This window comes from Ochotona curzoniae, unplaced genomic scaffold, assembly GCF_017591425.1.
Source record: "Ochotona curzoniae isolate NIBS_2020 unplaced genomic scaffold, NIBS_Ocur_1.0 scaffold_4701, whole genome shotgun sequence".
Classification (NCBI taxonomy): domain Eukaryota; kingdom Metazoa; phylum Chordata; class Mammalia; order Lagomorpha; family Ochotonidae; genus Ochotona; species Ochotona curzoniae.
In genome coordinates, this window is record NW_024467122.1 from 16310742 (window position 1) to 16329935 (window position 19194).

Here is a 19194-nt window from a genome sequence, read left to right on the forward strand (position 1 = left end):
AAAACATAACTGGGGCCTGGCGCAATAGCCTAGCAGCTAAAGGCCTTGCCTTGAACGCACCAGGATCCCATATGGGCACCGCTTCTAATGCCGGCAACACTGCTTCCCATCCAACTCCCTGCTTGTGGCCTGGGAAAGCAGTCGAAGACGGCCCAAAGCCCTGAGACCCTGCACCCATGTGGGATACCCGGAAGAAGCTCCTGATTCCTGGCTTTGGATTGGCTCAGTACCAGCCATTGCGGCCACTTGGGGAGTGAACCGTCAGACAGAAGAGCTTCCTCTCTGTCTCTCCTCCTCTCTGTATATTTGCCTTTCCAATAAGAATAAATATTAAAAAAAATAATAACTGCCACCCTCTGACTCCATAGTCCCACTACCAGGTAAGTGTCCACGGAAAACCAGGCTGCCCAAGAGAGGCCTGCACTGCCAAAGTGTAGTACAGAGCTGGTCACAATAACCGAGAGATGCAAACAGCCAAACTGTCCATCAGCTGACAGGCATCAGAAACCTGTGACACATGCATATGATGTAATGCTGCCTGGCCCCCCCGTCACTGCCTACAGGCAAGTGGAACTGGAGGTTGGTATGTTAACCAGAAGGCACCAAGCATGACCTTCTTGGTGAAAATCAAAAAAGGTAGCAGAGAAATGAGAGAGTTTGGACCAGCATGGTAGGATATGAGGTTAAACCATTGCCTCCAATGCTGGCATCCCCATGGTGCTGGTTCAAGTCTTGACTACTCCACTTCCCATCCAGCTCCCTGCTTGTGGCCTGACAGAGGAGGATGACCCAAGTCCTTGGCCCCCTGCACCCATGTGGGAGACCTGGAAGAAGTTTCTAGCTCCTAGCTTTGGCCTCACCCAACCCTGGCAGTTGCAGCCCCCTGGGGATGGAAGATGGTGCTGTCTCTCCTTCCCTCTCTCCACAAGTCTCCCTTTCAAAATAAAGCTTGGAGAAATGAGTGCAATCAGGCCAGCAGTGGCAAGCCAGGGATGAACTGGAGCACTGCTTAGCCAGAAAGAGCAAGATCCCTGGTGTTATAACTCACAGATCCTGTGTGGGACAGCACAGGGGAGTGGCAGGCATGGGCACTTAGTGCAACAATCAGGTGCCTGCTGGGCACTCACATTCCAGACCAGTGATGCCCCCTTGGAAGGCAGCAAATGACAGGTACAGTGGCTGGGTCCCTGCTCCGATGGCAGGGACGCCTGAACCAGTTCCTGGCTCCCTGACATCTGGGGGGATTGCAACCAGGAGGAAGAGGATGCTGACTTGCTTGCAACATGAAGAAACGTTTGGGAAACAGACAGGTTTTCCCGATCGGACATTATCTCAGGTCTACACCTCGGGTACTGGAACATCACTCAGTACCCTAGAAACACAGCTTTTCAGATGGCCGACATTTTCTTAAACGTTCTAAGCCCCACCGCATCTTTGTCGACACACCTGTACGGTTTTACATTTTCTACCAGCCTCCTTAAAAGCACAAACAGCAACAGGTGCGACCTGCATGTTCATCCAGGCTGTCCCAAAGCGCTGTTTGACCGCGGGAGCAACTGAGAAAGCCATACCTGTTCTTGTGCGAGCTTCGTCTTGGACTGGCCAATGTCTGGCGCTGGAGCCTGCCTGCCGTGTGCCCACGTGGGCACTGAGGGGCAAGGGGCGTGGAGCATTTTGAGAGCAGAGGCCGAGGCAAGGCACTGTGCGGTAGCCTTGAGATGCAGTGGAAGGGCAGGGAAAGGTTATTGTGCCACAGCAGGGGCTCCAGTCCCCCACCAGCTGCCTCTGGGGTCTCCCGCTGGCCCTCCGCCAGGACACTGGGAACCCTGTGGGCAGGCCTGCAGCTGGCCTGCAGCTGGCCTGCAGCTTGGAGTCCCAGCAGGGCCCAAGCTTGGTCCTGCGTTAAGCCTGAGGCATGATGGGGCAGTTCCGTAGAGGGCAGGGAGCCGGGTGGGGGCTGCACAGGATGGCTTACCCAGACTGTGGAGTCCTCAAAGTGGAGGGGCCTGAGGCTAAGACCCCCGGCTGCCCATGGAAAGGTCAAAGGTTGTGTGTCCAGCCCACCTCGCGGCTTAACGGAGAAGAGCCCGTGCCGTGCCTTGCTGTTCGGTTCTGTGCGCCAAGCGCACCCCCTCCAAAGCTGCAAACCCTGGACCGGCCCACAGGTGCCACAAATCCTGCATTCTTCCCTTCCACAGGCCTGAGGGAGGCCAGGAAACCATTTTGACTTTACAGAGGAATCTCCTGAACCTGATCGTTGCTGGCAACCACCTGGGCCCCTGCAATCTCTCATGCTGTGGGGACAGTGGTGTGATGAAGGGTCCCCTCAATCATGGTACCCGTTGGCTAAGAGACAGATGAAAGGGGCCGCTCTTCCCCAAGTCAGGGAGCCCCTAGCCCCCTGCAGATTCCTTGGCTGGGTAGTGGGCCCAGGGGAACTCATGAGCTAATTCCAGCCACCTGGCTCTCCTCCCCACCCCCGTAAGTCACTGATCCCTGCTGTGCTTTATCCATCCATCAAGAAAAAAGCATGTAGCAGGATCTTCTAAAGTTGAACACTTCAGTAACCTACCTTTATTCAAAATGAATTTTAGAGGGACCAAAAACAAACTTGTTCTGGGGCCCGATCTTTGCCAACTAATGAGTGGATGCAGGTGTGATGCCACAGCATAGCGCGTTAAACTACCACCTGTAGTGCCGACATTCCCATACAGGTGCAGGTGTTCGTGTCCAGCAGCTCCACTCACTCCAGCTCCCTGCTGGGAGGAAGCTACCAAAGCAGCAGAAGATGGCTCATCCATGGGCTCCTGCACCCACATGGGAGACCTGGAGGAAGCTTTAGCCTCTGACTGGCCCAGCTTTGGTGGTTGTGGCCACTGAAGAGTGAACCAATGGATGGAAGATTCTTTTCCTCTGTAACCCTGCCTTTTAAATAAGAGTGAGTGGATGGATGGGCGGGGCCTGCAGAGACAAGGGAGGAACATTTTGTTTTGCTGCTGTTTCTAAATCATTTATTTGAAAAGACTTCCTGTCTCCTGGTTCACTCTGCAAATGCCTGCACAGCTGGGACTGGGCCAGGCCACAGCCAGGAGCCAGGAGCTCCATCCGGGTCTCCCACAGAGCTGGCATCCACGCAGGAGCCGGTCCCTAAGGGTGTTTGCTCATCCCATGAGGTTGTGCAAAGATCCAGCAGCGGGACGGACTGTCACATGTCTCCTTCCCTCAGGCACTGTCCAGGGCACAGACATTGCGACACCAGCTCAGACACACCCAAAAGAAAACAGGACTGGAAACACTGCTTCCCTGAGGGCCAGGCCCTGCCCAGGGAGAACACCGGCCCAGGACCGGTCTCGCACCCATGCGGGCTGCCCTAGATGGAGGAGGGGTGGTCCCACGGACTGCCTGCTGAGGGTGGAAGGGCATGGAACTGCCACAGGATAGCCACACAAGCACAGCCCAGAGAGCCTGGCACATGGACTTGCCCAGCCCAAACTGCAGGGTGAGTACATGGAGCCCAGACCAGGGCCCACTGCCTCCCTCCACCACCACACCCCCACTGCCCATAGTGCCCATGCAAACCCCACCCGCACCACGCATGAGGGGTTCCCCAGTCAAGAGTGCCCCTCCTTCAGGCTCCTCCTGGGTAGGGAGTGTGTGGCCCACAGCAGCCTGTAGTCCCATGGCCCAGGGTGCTGGGCGCCCCAGCTCGGTGAGGCCAGACAATCCCCGAGTTCCCGAGGTGCCCAGTCCTTCCCTAGGGCTTCACAAGACCTTTTAAAAGCACATTTTCATCTCTTTGCCCTTTATCCATTTGCAGTGCTGTCTCCTTCCTTGACTCTTACGCCTCTTCACAGCCTGACTACCCCACAGGACAGGAGGACTGTCCATCTTGGCTTGTGTGCTTTGCTTCAAGTGACTCACCGAGAATGAAGGGGGAGAGCAGGCAGACAGACCCACCCCGGCCCCAAGCAAAAATAAAAGCAGTCTTCTTCTGAGTATGAATGAGTAGGGGAGGAGTGGGAGAGGCTGGGTCCCCTGGCAGGTGCATGTTTCCAGGTTGGCACGGGGGAGCCCCACAGCACATTGTTCTGAGCACACCCCCCCCCACGGTGGTACTCTCTGCCAGGGCAGCCCCGCGCAGGACGGGTCCTCGGGGATCCCACACACCTAGGGATGCATGGTGGTCCTACCACACTCTCGGCCTTTGCGCATGAGTCCCCCGTGGAAGCCAGTGCAGGAATAACTAAAGAGCTGAGGCACTGGCTCCACCACGCCACTCCATAGACCCTCTTCTACCCTGAAGCGCGAGTCCCACTGAACCCTCCCTTGGCTGAGACGCCCCCCTCAGCTCCTGCACCTGCTGCTGGAGAACAGTGAGGAGGCTCGGTCTCACTCCGATCGCTCTGCAGTGGCAGCAGCAAGAACTCTCCGTGAAGCCACTCTCCCCCGACACCGACTTTCTGGCTCAGTACTTCCCAGCCCCACCAGGCAACACTACAGGACCCCAAGGCCCGAGCAGTGGTTACTGCGCCTGCACAGGTTACAGCCTCTCCTCAAACAAACCTGGCTGAAGTGGGAATCCGAAAGGACCGAGGGAAGACGCGCCACACGCCTGGTCTGTTCACATCAATCAAGGAGGGGAAACTCTGGGCCCATTTAAAATGCATGTTTTTATTGAAGCTTTAAAAAAAATTGCAACCAAAGAATAAAGTAAACAAGAATGTTTATAATCTGACTATATAATTCTCTCATTCTTGGTGGATCACTAAAATATAACAGATTGTTCTCTATCTATGCTAATTGGAAGGTTGTCCAGTTAAACCATCATTTGGTATCCTTTGAACAGGGTAACCCTTAGCTATTTAGTCTCTTCCCAGAAACATTCATAGATTACACAGGAAACATTCATAGTTTATTTAGGCAATATTCATATTTTATACAGAATGTACAAATTTGAGACAATAAAAAAAAAAATCACACAATTCGAGCCGCAACACTACCCTAGCCGCACTGTGGTGATTATGGTGTTGCGCTAGCATCCGTAATATACAGCGGGGCTCTCATCGCGTCACGTACAGAGGGCAAAGCACTTGTCTACAGGGGAAGGGAAAGGCGCCCGGGGTTTAATGTGCACTTTCACAGCCCTAGGAAAACACAACCACTATATACACTGTAAACACCGCAGGGCACGACAGCCATCTCCCACCACAAACACCACGCTCCCGGACCAGGCATACAGGGTTCAAAGGTAAGGTGCTGACTCTCCCCGGGCAAGCACACCGTCCAGCCAGAGTCTGCTGGGCCCCCCAGGGGATATCATTCCAAGACTTCAAGGACGCCACCGGTGCTCTGACCCTCCGAGGGGCCTGCCTGCAGAATCTGCAGCAAACTCTTAACAATGTCCTTGACAGCGTCGGCCCCTATCCTTGGAGAATGGGCGGCAGCTAGGAAGACAAATTCACAGCCAAGTGCATCAAGCTGCGGGCACCAGGCCAGCTCCACAGTGAGGCATCCCCAGGAGCAATGCGACCAGTTCTGTCCAGCTTGTACGTAGATTCAGAAAACGCCTGCGTGCCAGAGGTCCCGGTCCCAGTGGACCTCTGCAGAGTGACACCTGGTCAGCAAGGCCCACAGTGGTTCCGGCCGGGCCTGCGGCTGCCTCCCTGTGCTGCAAGTCAGTAGTCCTCCTCGGTGTCAGTGCCCTTGGCTTTCTTGTGAATCGCCCGGTTGAAGCTGTGGCAAGCAGGGACCCAGTGATTGTCATGGAGCCCCAGCTTACAACCAGGGAAGGCCTTCTGAGAACGGTGGCAGCACATCCAGTACCCGGGCCCATAGGGCAGGGCCTGGCAATAGGGCTTGGGGTGCCACCGGCAGAGGGACACGTCCCCTTTCACATATTTCTTCTTGCATTGCTTGCAAGGATCCTCCCTGTAGCGTGGATCCCGGACCCAACGGGAATCCGCTGGCCGGATGTTGTAGTACTCGATGATGAACTTGAAGTAGCAGCAGGTACACTTAAGAGCTACGAGGCTCTTGGTGGGCAGTAACCTGAAGATTTTCACCATAATGTGGTGGGGCAGAAAAGCCATGTACTGCTGAGGCTCCAAAAGTTGCTGGATTTTGAACCTCGTCTCCAGAAAGTCATGGGACACCTGCTTCTTGCAAGCGGAGGCCTCCAGCACGGGCAGGGGCGGCTCAGCGGGAGAGGCCAGGGATGCGCCGGGCTCAGTGGCAGTGCTCTGGCCTTCGGGGTCAAGGTCGGCATGCCCCTCGGCGGGGGTGTCAGGCTCTGTGGCTGCCGAGGGCTCTTGCATTGTGCTTTTGTTTGGCGGGACACAGGGTGCCTGGTGCTGAGCAGGTGGCAGGAAGAAGAGCATCCCTGGAAGAGGGTCCTCGCAGGCAGCTAACGGAGAGGGCTGGTCGGCCTCCACCTTGGCCACGGTGATGCGAATGCACACAGACTCTTTACTTCGCGGCTTGGGGCTCTGGCCACCCAGCGGCTCAAGCTCCCGACTCCCACGCTCGCCTGCACCCTGGGCTGGTTCGGCGGCTTGGGGGCAGGTGTGAGGAGGACACGGAGGCCTCACAAGTTCCTCTGTCATCTCCACATCATACCTGTCACTGTTCTTCACTGTACTTGGCTGTCCTGGCTCTAATCCTGGGCAGCTGGGGTGGAAATTGCCACCCATGGGCAGTGGGGGGCAGCCCCGGGGGCCGCCATCCCATGCACGCTCCCCCGCAGGGGAGCAGCGGTCCACGGACAAAGAGCGTGCGGGACTCAGGCGGGTGCTGGGGGCCTCTGGGATGCCACGGCATGTCTTGGTATCCTCAGCTTGGGCACCAGTGGCTAGCAGCACCCTACCCACGTGCCGGCGGAAGCTGTTGTTGCGCGAGAGGCTGCCGGCCTCACGCTGGCTCTGCTGTTTCAGGCACTCCGACTCCAACCTGGCCACCATGTCCAGGACACGCACTGGTTCGCTCGGTGGCTCCCCAATCTCGGGGCTTCCCCTTCCCGCGGGTTCCTCACGAGCTCCTTGGGCTCCGCAGGGCTCTGAGGACAGGGCCCCAGTGCGGGGTTGGCCATTCGGCCTGGCGATGGCGGAGGAGCTAGTGCTGGTCTTTGCACAGCTGGCCAGCAGGGCGCTGGCCCGCTGCTCCAGCAAGGCCACCATCTGGATGACAGAGAGCGGCCTGCCGGCCTGGCCACCCTCACCACCGTCACTCCCGGCTTGCAGGGTGCAGAGCTCAGCGCTACACGCACAAGGCTCAGGCGGGCAGCTCCTGCCGCTCACATCCTGCATCCTTTCTAACTGGCTCTTGGCCTTTTTAAGCTCCCCTGACTTTTTCCTTCTTTTAGTAGCTCGCCCATCGATATCCCAGGAGCTTTTGATTTTCATTGATCCTATCCGATTGCTACACTGGTGGGCCGCGAAGAAGGCGATCTTTTCCTTGGTATTGCCCGGCCTCACAACAGCCCAGATATCGAGTGGCCCGTCGGCGGGCTCGCCCTGGTGAATGGTTGTAGATGGCGCATTCTTCTTAGTCTTGACATCCAGGCCGTTCTCTAGAGGGCTCTGCCCACTCATTCTGCACAGGACATTTGGGGGAAGGATCCCCAAAGGCTGGCGGGCCGAGGTGCTGGCAGGTGTATGCCAAGGGAAGGCTGGCTTCCGGCAGGCGGCTCTCCGTGGGGCTTCCTGGCTGGCCTTTGCAGGGCTCATAAGAGTCTCCAGCAGTTCCCTGCGGGTTTCCAGGGGGTGTTCTCCCTTCTGCAGTTTCCAGTGTGGCTTCAGGTGCATACCAGAGGCCCTACAGGAAAGAAACACACACTTGATTAGCAAACCAATTCTGCTCCGAGGAAAGCTCAAGAGGCCCAGGCAAGGCACAGGAACCCTCTCTAGAGGCACACTAAGCTTTCGTCGCCTCTCACTGCAGCCAGCTTTAAAGTACAGATCAAGAACAAATGCAAAATGATCTGCAGTTTTGTACAGGAAGAATATATGCTGATTTTCAAGTATGGATTTACATTCTACACATCAAAACAATTCTTTAGGGGGGTCATGGTTGTGGCATAGTGGCTGAAGACGTCCCCTACGAAGCCAGCATCCCATATAGCGGTGGGCTGGGTCCCGCTGCTCCACTTCCCACTGGCTCCCTGCTAAAGCACCTGGGAAGTCAGCAGAGCATGGGCCAGGTGATCGGAGCCCTGCATCCATGTGGGAGTCCCTGGTTAAGCTCCTGGATTCAGCCTGGCCCAGCCCTGACCATTGTGGCCATCGGGGGAGTGGGCCAGTGGATAGAAACTCCATCTGTTTCAAATAAAATAACAGACCATTACAACCAGCATTTTATTAGTTACAAGCAGTTTACCCAAAGTTGCTGCATTGCTCTTCTTGCTGTTACATATCTGTAGAAGGCCATGCATTTACACCCAGCCCAAGGGCTCAAACCAGTGGAGTTTACACCACAGTGAGGGGGCCACTGACTGACTGAGGCGCTGAAAGCCACCCCCAAGGCCATCACTGACTGGCTCACAGCAGCCCAGCCAGCTGTGCGCCCCGGCAACCTTGTCTACTTGCACTGTTTGCTCAGCACCTCTCTAATCCACAGCTGCCTAATTCAAAATTTTTCATTTTAGTCTTAATTTTTGAAACACAGTCATGTTTCCTACAACCACTGAAATCAAAACCAAATCAACATAGAGCCATTTCACGCAGCTCAGGGAAACAGGACTCTGCTCCATGCCTGGCTGGGGCTGGAGTCGGCAGCGAGAACATGGCGGAGACCTGTGTGAGAGGCCGTGCATCTCACGGAGCAGCCAGACACGGCGCTGTTCTCTCTGGCCCTGAGCTGGATTGGTAACTGAAGAACAACAATACCATAACTGAATGACCGTGCCAACCTACATGTCAAAACAGACCACTGCCACCCAAAACATTCTGGGCTGAGAAGTGCTCTCTAGAGCTAGCTGGTCTCCTGCAAATGAGTCTACAGTCCCAAATGAGAAGGGCCCTGGAGGGTGCAGAAGCCAGGGAAGAGCACCTGCTGGGTCTGCCCCCTCTCCTCCCCTGGATGGCAGGCTCAGACTCCACGCTGGGTACCTCTGCCCATTTTCTTCTCATTTGGTCCACGTCTTCCTCTCTTTCGGATGATCAGTTTTAGTTGTCAAGAGTGAAAGTGATCATCCGGAACCATCTAGCTTTTATCCCAGCCTTTCCCTCCTGGAGGGGCATGCCAGGGGCAGAGGGTCTCTGCAGTTAAGGCAGGCACAGTTCCACCATCAGATTCTGTCATTTAATCTCACAAAAAGTACCACCCACAAATTTTCAAGAACAAGGTGACATCTATAGGAATAAAAAAAGATACACCCAGTGCTCTTGGTGCCAAGTGCTCTGCGTTCTCATATCCATTCAAACCCCCAAGCGAGAAGAAACAAATGGAGTTTGTGGAGAAACCAACAAATTCTTATATAATGGTCTCATTACATAGTGTCAATAAATTTAAACTTCAGCAATGTGTGCACTGCTCCTGCACTGTATTGCGTGTTCTCCTCGCCCTCCTCCTCACATTATTTTAGGTGCTATTATTGACAGACAGGGACATGAAGAAACTAAATGAGATAAGGCCTTTGTTGGCAGTGGACCTATAAAGTGAGGTCAGTTGGCACATGTGGTTGCAGCAAGGTGAAACAAGTGGTGACCCCAGTAAACAGTGATGCAGGAAGCAAAGTGTGACAGGAAATAAGAAAAGCCATTAAGGGCCATGGCCATGGGAGCGAGCCCTGGGAAGCAGGGTCAATTCTGTGGGCCCCTATAAGGTTGTGCGACATCCAGGCACCTGCTGGCCGCCTCCACAGGGCAAGGGCTGTTCAAGGACAACTGCTCTCCTTCCCTTGCCAGGCAGGACACAAAAAGGAGCTGGCCAGCCATCGATGAGGCTGCAGAAATCTACATTTTGGCTGAAATTTGAGTTTTGGTGAACTAAGAGGATATGACTCCAGGCCCCAGGAGCATCTGCTGCAGAAATCCATCACGTGTAAGAACTCTCAACCTCCCAAGAGGCTGCAGCAGATGGAGGCAGTTCCCCAACTCCACCTCACTGCCCCCACACAGGCCCTGTGGAAAGTTCCAGCCAAGTTTCCATGGTTGCCAACCTCTCCATCATAGCTTTATGTTAAAATCTGTTACAACACAGTATTGCTCTTCTGAAATTAACTGAAATGTGGATTTACAGCACCTACACATCTGTGTTCCCTAGATATTCAGAAAAAAGATCCCCAGGCCCATGGAATCCCTGGGCTTCATGTGTAACCTTTGGCAGAAGCGAGAGGGTTCCTGGGGTTTCTGTCTTCAGATTCAGTGTCGATCTAAAAGGTAGCAGACCTAAGGTTTGGGCTAGGGAACTGGCAACTAACAGGTGAGGTGGGACTGCCCGACAATGGTCCACAGGAAGCAGTTACTCCAACAGCCCCGTATGCTTACGATGCTCATTCTAGGAAAGCATAATGCGGTCAGAGCCTTCTGACTGCTGAATCCCCCCTTCAACTCCAAATGCAATTCTTCAGTGTTGCTGACAGCCCTGTCCACCAGACTTTCTGCTCCAGCCCTTGCACAAAGTTCCTCCGAATCCTCTCTCTGGACCATGACTCTTATAAAGCAACCCCATGATTACATGTGGCTTTAGCACTTGCATGCACACAACTCCCACTATCCAGTAGACACTCACCTCAAAGTCATCAAGAACCTACAAATGAAGCACCAGGTCCATCAGGGCAGGAGGGGCCCTTGGATCCCTGGCTCCTGGCCCCACACCCCATCACCAGCTCAGGAAAACGTGCACAGCTTTTCAGCGTGTGCCTGGGTTCACACAGAGGCCTTATCTCTACCCTCCTGGTGTGAGCTGACGAAGGCCTCCCTCTATCATGCCCTACCGGCTGCCTGGAGTGTGTGATAGGAGAGGGGGTCCACCAGTAGCAAGCCTAGTCTCAGTGTGCAGGAACAGATCAGAGAAGCTTTTGAGGCAAAACCATGACGCTAATGGCTAAAGGCATAGGACCCCAAAAGCCCACGATGCCAAGGAACTTGGGAGGCAGCTGAGAAACAGAGCATGAGGGAGTGCAGAGTGCGGAGATGCTCAGAGACAGTATGTGAACAAACAGCAAGAACCAGAGGAGCCCACGGAGTGATTTAAAATACAGAAGAAGACATGCAGGGGGAGTGATGGGTCCCTTAGGAAGAGTACAGCCCCCTGCTCTGCCCAGGGGAGGGCAAGGTGGCCAGGCAGACCTGGAGTTGGGGGACAGGGGTCAGGGGAGGGCAGCACCCAGAGATGTTGAGAAGCCACGGTAAGATAGTAACCCAGCACCACACTGTCCTGGGCCTCTCCAAAATCAACAGGGGAAGAGAAGGCAGCTGCACAGAGATTCAACAAGCAGCAAGTTTCCTGGAATACAAGTCTGTCCAAGCTATTCCACGACTAGCATGTACTAATTTTGTAACCAAGGCCACCTACACCATGCGCAGTCCTGAAGGGGACCGTCTCGGGACACATCTATGGCCCTAGAGCCCGCCAGGAATGTGGTGAGAAGTAAAAACAAACCAATTAAAACACAATTTCACTCCAGTGGAGGCTGAAAGCTGGCTTCCAAGAATTTTGGTATTCCTTTTGGACTCCAATGACTAATTGCATTTCCAAAAATCTGGATAAACTCTCACCTATATAGTATTCAATCCCAATATAAACCAACACAAGACAGCCAAATATTATTTTCTTTTTAAAAAAAGCAGGGGTTATAAATGCTAGACTAAAGAACAAGATTGACTCTCTCCAGAGAGAGTGAACTTGACCCCTGAGGAGATATCTGGCAGCCTTTACTTAAGCGGGAGAGGACCATGGCTGCTGACAGGCAGAGGCCTACTTGCTAACTTGTCACTCTTACTCTTCAGGCTTGCCTGGGAAAACAGGTTAGAAGATAAACCATTCCCTATTCTGCTTCAGTAAAGGCACAGGAATTCTGATTCTAGAAGGGGTCTTTCATTAGCGTCTTAAGAACCAGGAAGTCTGTAGCAAGCAAAGTCACCAGCTGCTACCTGAATGCTGTGTCACCTTCCAGAGAAGGCACCACCACAGCCTCCAGGCCCTTCAAAGGGTTTTCATCTTTCCAATTAGGTCCATTTTTTCTTTCTTTTTAACATTTATTTTATTTTTATTGGTAAGTCAGATACACAGAGAGGAGGAGACAGAAAGGAAGCTCTTCCATTCACTGATTCACTCCCCAAACGGCCACAATAGCTGGAGCTGAGCCGATCTGAAGCCAGGAACCAAGAGCCTCTTCTGGGTTTCCCATGCAGGTGTAGGGTCCCAAAGCTTTGGTCCGTCCTCGACTGCTTTCCCGAGCCTCAAGCAGGGTTGCCGGGATTAAAATCAACACTGGGGTCCATTTTTTTCTTTTTAAAGAATTTTTTTTTCTTTTATGTTTTATTCGAAAGTCAAATTTACAGAGAAAAAGGAGAGACAGAGAGAGATTTTCCATCTGCTGGTTCTCTCCCCAAACGGCCTCAATGATGGGAGATGAGCTGATCTGAAGCCAGGAGCCAGGAGTTCTAGGTCTCCCATGAGGATGCAAGGTCCCAAGGCTTTGTACCATCTTCTACTGCTTTCCCAGGTCACAGGCAGGGAACTGGGAGGAAAATGGAGCAGCCAGGACATGAACTGGTGCCACACGGCATCCCGGTGCAAGCAAGGTGAAGATTTAGCCACTAGGCTATTGTACCATTTTCTTAGAACACCATGTAAGCACCCTGCCCCACTCTCCACAGCAGTGACGTATGCAGCAGACCCCCACCCCTCACCCCCAGTGCTTTGTATAAGCAGAGATTTCTTCCAGAGCCACTCTCCTGACCCAGGTGCCTACACCATGCGCCTGGTGGAATGCTGAGCAGGTATGCCCAACTCAAATAGAGCCCCTAAAAAAGCCCGAGGAGGACTGTTTCTCAAACCAAGCTCCAAACTGCCTCTTTTGAAGGAATATTCTCAAGGGCCAGTCCACAGAACCTGTGACCTTCGCCTTGGGAAGCCTGGGCGGTTTCTGCACAATAAAAACACTCCTGTGTCATCTGTGAACAGCAGCCAGTAACCCCTGTAACCACACAATCCTTACACTCATAGGTGTCACCTCAGTGTCCACAAGGATAAATATTTGAATCAAAGTTACTCGTAAAGGCCAATCAAAGCCACCTTCCAGAAAATAAACCAAGATTTACCATTAGCTTTATGAGGGCAACAAAGTTTCCAAAATATTTTTAAAAAGGAGTGTTACTAGCTGAGAAGGACAGTCCCTGTGTTTGCCCTTTTATTGCAATCACAGTAGAAGCAACTTCCCAAAAGGTGTGACACCAGGCCAAACTCTGGAGTTGTGATACTATTCAAGCTTACATGTGTCTCCTGCCGTCTCCCACCACCAATTCTTTGCAGTAGGGAGGAAAGCAGAGGGCATGGACGCTGGCTCAGCCTGTTGTGACCTACTAACTCATAGTTCAGGGTGGAGACATGCTGAAGACCCAATTCTGGTTGCCCTAGCCACGCACACCCAAGTTAACCAGTCAATCAAGGGAACCACTAAAAGGCCTTTCCTATTGCTCCTGTGGCGTAATGTTAACCCACCAAACCAGGACATCACATTTATTGCTACCTAAGCAGATGAGAAATTTGTATTTCCTACATGTCACTAAAATGAACATCCAAAATCAAGAATCACTATTTTTATTGGAAAGACAGATTAGATTTATGGATAGAAGGAGAGACAAAAAGAAAGATTTTCCATCTGCTGGTTTACTCCACAAATGGCTGCAGTGGCCAAAACTGATCCAATCCAAAGCCAGGAGCCAGGTACTTCCAGATCTCCTACACAGGTGAAGGGTCCTAAGGTCTTCAGACCATCCTCCACTGCTTTCCCAGGCAACAAGCAGGGAGCTGGGTAGGAAGTAGAGCAGCTGGTACACAAACTGGTGCCATATGGGATCCTGGTGCTTGAAAGGGGAATGTATTAGCCAATTGAGTCGTCATCCTCCCAACTCCCCCACCAAGGGAATACTGCCTAAGACTAAGGAGCAGACTGCACACAACTGAACAAAGTACCTGCAAAAGTCAGTGCTGGGATGCACCGAGCACAGCTGCAACCTGCAATGCCACAACCTCATGGCTGTGTGTTTCTGATCCGGCTCCCTGTGAATGTGCCTGGAATGGGAGTGAATGATGGTACAAGTACTTGGGCTCCTGTCACATCTGAGGGAGATCAAGATGAAGATCCACGCTCCTGGCTTTTGCTGGGTGTACACCATCAGCCACTGCGGGCATCTGGCAATGAAACAACCGATGAAAGATTTTTCCCTTCCTCTCTGTCATGCTTTCAAATAAATATCATTTTTCTGAAAATTATTACTATATGAGCTACATAAAGGCGAAAAAGTAGCTGTTTGAGGCCTATTTTTATAACTTACCAAAGTCAATTTAAATTCTAGGGTTAAAAGAGATTACTAGAGGCAGACACTGTAGTGTGGTGGGTAAACAAGAATGGCTTTTAACAAGGAAAAACAGAACGCCTAATCTGGGAGCAAAACTGGTTACTACTGAGGCAGTTCTGCATAGATACAACGCTGAGCAAAGGGGAACGGAAGGAGCTTCCCAGGGCCTATTGCAGCTAATTCCTGGCCGTAAGTATGGTGTGCTACTAACAAGGCTGTAATCATGCTGTACAACACTGAACTTGGTCATCACAAGTACGTATTTTCCATGTTATTACATGATCTTCAAACCCATCATCTGGATAATGCGTAAGTGCAAGGCCTACAGTCACTCCTTCCACCCTAGACACGGTAATGTAACACCTCCAAGGGTAATGGCTCGTGTGCATTAAGGGTATGCCCTTAAAAAGGTTCAAGTGACTTCCTGAGTCAGAGTCTGAGTATTTTTCTGCCTAACGACTCACCAAATGGATAGTGCTTAATTTTCATGCTATCACAAAGACAAGTAGGCACAAAGAAATAAACCAAGGCAAAGCTAGAAATGCAAAACAAGTGAGAATACAGCACCTTGTGCACTAGGCACTGTTCTACACTTAAAACAGCCACAAAGCCCTGAAATGTATGTAGATGAGGAAACCAAAGCAGAGGAAGGCTTTGGAACTTGCTCATCACAGTTTTCACATACACTCAGGTCAGGTCAAGGGCTCTGCTCTCAACACCCACAGTGTGCTAAGGTGAGTGCAGACACGGGTCCACGGAGAGGAAGAAGCAGAAGTGCCCTCTGACAGACCACTGGCACACAGGCAAGTCTACTGGGAAAGCGAGCAGAGCTTGGACAGTGGGTTCCATTCTGGCTGCCTCTGGCTTAACACGTTACTTAAAATAATCTATTTGTTTATTAAATATGTAATGTCCCTCTAACTATCTATCAGCCATTGTGTTGGGTCATGGGATTTGCACAGGAAGGAAACTGAGGAATTTCTGTCTCTTATGGCAAACTGAGAAACACATGTTTATTCCTGAGCTTTTCATTCATTTCCTAACTTGGAATGTTCCAGTGTACTGAGATCAACTTAGCAATTAAGCAGATATCAGAATATTCAGGTTTTGCCTTTGGCAAAGAGAAACTTCAAAACACAAGCTGATTCTGACAGTCTATGGCACAGGGCTGAAGGCAGGCAGGGACATGAAGCCAAGTGTGACCACAGGAAGCACCCACGGGAAAACACAGGGACACTGCGCTGGTGCCAGCCTATCTCTGTATGCTAAATTAGGTCCACCAAATGAGGGGTGCCAAAGAACAGGAGCAAATGACACTACAATATAACCATAAGCAAATAGGAAACTAAAACGCTAAACAACAAGAGTAAGACCTGTAAGAACAGGAAATAACATAGGAGTGACGATGAAGACTATGTCTGTTCTATCTCGACTTTCTAGTCCTACCAGCTCTTCCAAGGAATGCACCACGCACAGTACACCACACAACACTTCCCCATTCCCACAACAGACTGGGCAAAGACACACAGTTACCTTGGCGCTCTTGGACGCCTCCCTTGAGCACTCACCTGCTACTCCCTCACAGGTGTGTTGGCGGGCCAGGGCTGCCATAACAGACGTCACAATTGGAGTAGTTGACCTGATGAGAGCATCTCCTTCACAGAGTTCTGGAGGCTAAAGGTCAAAGTCAAGGCCCCAGTAGATTCGGTTGCTCCTTGGCTTCCGGCCAGTCCTTCCCCCTGCACACACAGCCCCCTCAGGTTACTCTTGTCTCCAAATCTGCCCTTAGAGGACAACAGCCAGCCTGCCTGGGTGCCCACCCTCCAGTGTTCTGTGGGCTAGCGTTTTACAATAAGAATTGGAAGGAATATGCTTCACATTAGAAATCTGCCTCTGAGGTAGACAGGAGGAGGCTTATATCCCAACCCTGGGGACTCCTGGATCCTCACCAAGGACTATCAGTATGGGCACCAAGGATTACATCCCAACTGCCAAGGAGACCACGGAGAACTGGAATGCCTTCGGAGGCCAAGAACTCTGAGGTCATCCACCCCCTTATGGATCTACCACATGGGATGGAAGAAGCCCAAACCCTTCCTTGCAGGATCTAAGGTCATCGGAACAACAGCCAGGAGCCTTGAGCAGTCTGCAGAAACAGAAGAACAGTAAGCTTCCTTCAGGTCAGCTTAGCAGCAACAGTTGCAGTCACATGGGAAGTGAATCAGTGGATGGATGATCTCTCTCTCCCCTTCTCTGTGTAACTCTACCTTTCAAATAAACTCTTTTAAATAATCTTTTTTTAGAAAATAAGAAATATCATCTCAGAAAGCCTAATGTGATTCAGCATTAAAAAGGCAGAAATCAGCGGGTTTCCTGCTACAAACCAAACTCACAGCCAACCAAGATAATATTATGTTGTGAAATTATAAATCCTAGCATGTACTCTGCTTGCCTCACATGAAACCATAATCTGACTCTCCTCAAAAAGCAACTCTGGAAATGTGCAGACCACTAGGCAAAAAGAAAAGTATATAAAAATACATGGCATGCTTCTCCACCGCCTGTGGAGGCTGTAACTATCTCCACATGGAGACACAGAGACATATCGCTATGACAGAGATCCAACGACGATGTTGACTGGCCTACCACACATGCTTAGAGCCTCATCCAGAACACTCTTTAAATCTTCGCTGAACCTCAACAATGATGTATTCCAGATGAGACATCCTTTATCTATAAGGGTATGACGGTAACTGACCATCCCTACTGTACAAAGTACCTCCCAACAAGTGAGCTAACTTTCTGATGGATCCAAGAATATATTAGTGGCAAGATGAAGTGATACAAAGTTAATCATTCATGAGACCAATCACACCATTCTTATCTACAGTTATCTAAAAAAATGACCTGAAGACTCCTCTGACAAACCAATGAGAAATGTAAATTCTGTTTTAAAGTTTTATTTATTTGATAATCAGTGCGAAAGAGAGGGAGGGACATGCAGACTTTCCCCATTGCTTTACTCTGCAGATGACCATAAAGGCCAGGACTGGGCCAAGCCAAAGCCAAAGGCTTTGGTGTCTTCCAAGAGGCGTCCTCCCCTGGGCTCAAGCACTAGGATCATCTTTTGCAGCTTTCCCAGGGACACTAGCAGGGAGCTGGCACAAACCGGCAACTGTACAGGTTGCCAGCATCACAGGCAGAAGCTTCATGTGCTATGCTACAATACTGGTTTCCAAAAGGCTTAAATTTTATCAGTTGATCTATCACTTTAATTTGCCTTCTATGCTTATGTACACAATTAATTTACAGGTAACAGACAAAACAGCAAAATCTAGAAGAGAAACTTTTTTCAAAAAGATATTTTTATTCATTTGAACGGCAAAGTTATAAAGAGACAAAGGGAGACAGACAGAAGTATGTTCCATTCACTGGTTCACTTCCCAAATAGCAGAGTCAGGCTCATGCCAGGAGCTTCCAAATCTCCTGTAAGAGTGCAGGGAGCTGGAGTGGAGCTGGAGCAATTGGGATGAAGCACTGCCCACGGGAGAGGACAGTGCCACAGGGAGACTACCTAATACACAGCACCGGCCCAAGGGGGATCTTTAGGAAGTCAAATCAATCAAATATAATACACACATAACATGTATGTTCCCTAAGTGAAACACAGTCAAAAGAAAGGTAATTCACTCATGAGACAGTGTACAGGCATGAGTATGCATGCACACACTTCCAAGTCCTTATATCACAGAGACACATGCTAAAATATTTTTAGATTGAATAATATGATATCTGGGATTTCCTCCAAAAGAACATGGGAGAAAAGAAACAGTAGGGGATAGCACAGAACAGCAATCGCGAACTGATGAACTGCCACAGCTGGTAAGGGGAGCTGTTTTCTTTCTTCTTCTTCCCTGTCTCAGGTTTATTTATACAAATGGCACAGGAGGAGAGCAGCCCAGGGGTTACACCCTTCTTCTGCCCCTGCAGTGAGGGGGAGTTATTTCTGAACATAGCTAATTTTTTCCATAATTGTTTCTTTTAAGATTTTTTTTTTTTATTCCAAAGTCAGATAATACAGAGAGGAGGAAAGACAGAGAGGAAGATTTTCCTTCCAATGATTCACTCCCCAAGTGACCGCAACAGCCGGTGCTGTGCCCATCCGAAGCCAGGAGCCAGGAACCTCCTCCAGGTCTCCCACTCAGGTGCAGGGTCCCAAGGCTTTGGGGCTGTCCTTGACTGCTTTCCCAGGCCACAAGCAGGGAGCTGGATGGGAAGTGGAGCTGTTGGGATTAGAACCAGCACCTATATGGGATCCCAGTGCGTTCAGGGCAAGGATTTTAACTGCTAGGCCACACTGCCAGGCCCTCCATAATTATTTTTTTAAAACATTTGTTTACTGTTAGAAAGGCAGAGTGATACAGAAAGAGGACACATGAAAAGGGAGAAACACTCTCCATCCACTTGTACACTCTCCAAAAGTCCACAACAACCAGGCCTGAGCCAAAGCCAGGAGCCAGGGACTCTCCAGTCTCCCCCAGGGCAGGCGGGACAGGAGTACTGAGCCATCAGCTGCTGCCTCCCAGATCTATTAGCAGGGAGCAGCTTAGGAAGCTGAGTCGTCAGGACTCAAAGCAGAACTCGGATAAAAAAATACTAGTCTCACAAGTGG

At 51.1% G+C, this 19194-nt stretch overlaps 1 protein-coding gene across 9 annotated transcripts in view; it reads right to left on the minus strand.

Annotated features, from left to right (window-relative positions):
- Positions 1-4651: 4651 nt before the first annotated feature.
- FBXO34 (F-box protein 34) overlaps positions 4652-19194 on the minus strand; it is a 73198-nt gene continuing 58655 nt past the window's right edge. For 2 of the 9 annotated variants that reach the window (XM_040970270.1, XM_040970271.1), the window contains 2 exons: positions 16091-16196; positions 4652-7809 (listed from right to left, as the gene is read on the minus strand). In XM_040970270.1, the coding sequence (XP_040826204.1) occupies positions 5676-7799 (2124 nt within the window). In that variant the 5' untranslated portion in view covers positions 7800-7809; positions 16091-16196 and the 3' untranslated portion in view covers positions 4652-5675. Of the gene's footprint in view, positions 7810-10725; positions 10822-12656; positions 12680-13937; positions 13972-13992; positions 14028-16090; positions 16197-16471; positions 16511-19194 lie in introns of those variants that run through there. The other 7 variants (XM_040970275.1, XM_040970273.1, XM_040970274.1 and 4 more) reach the window with 6 other exon arrangements.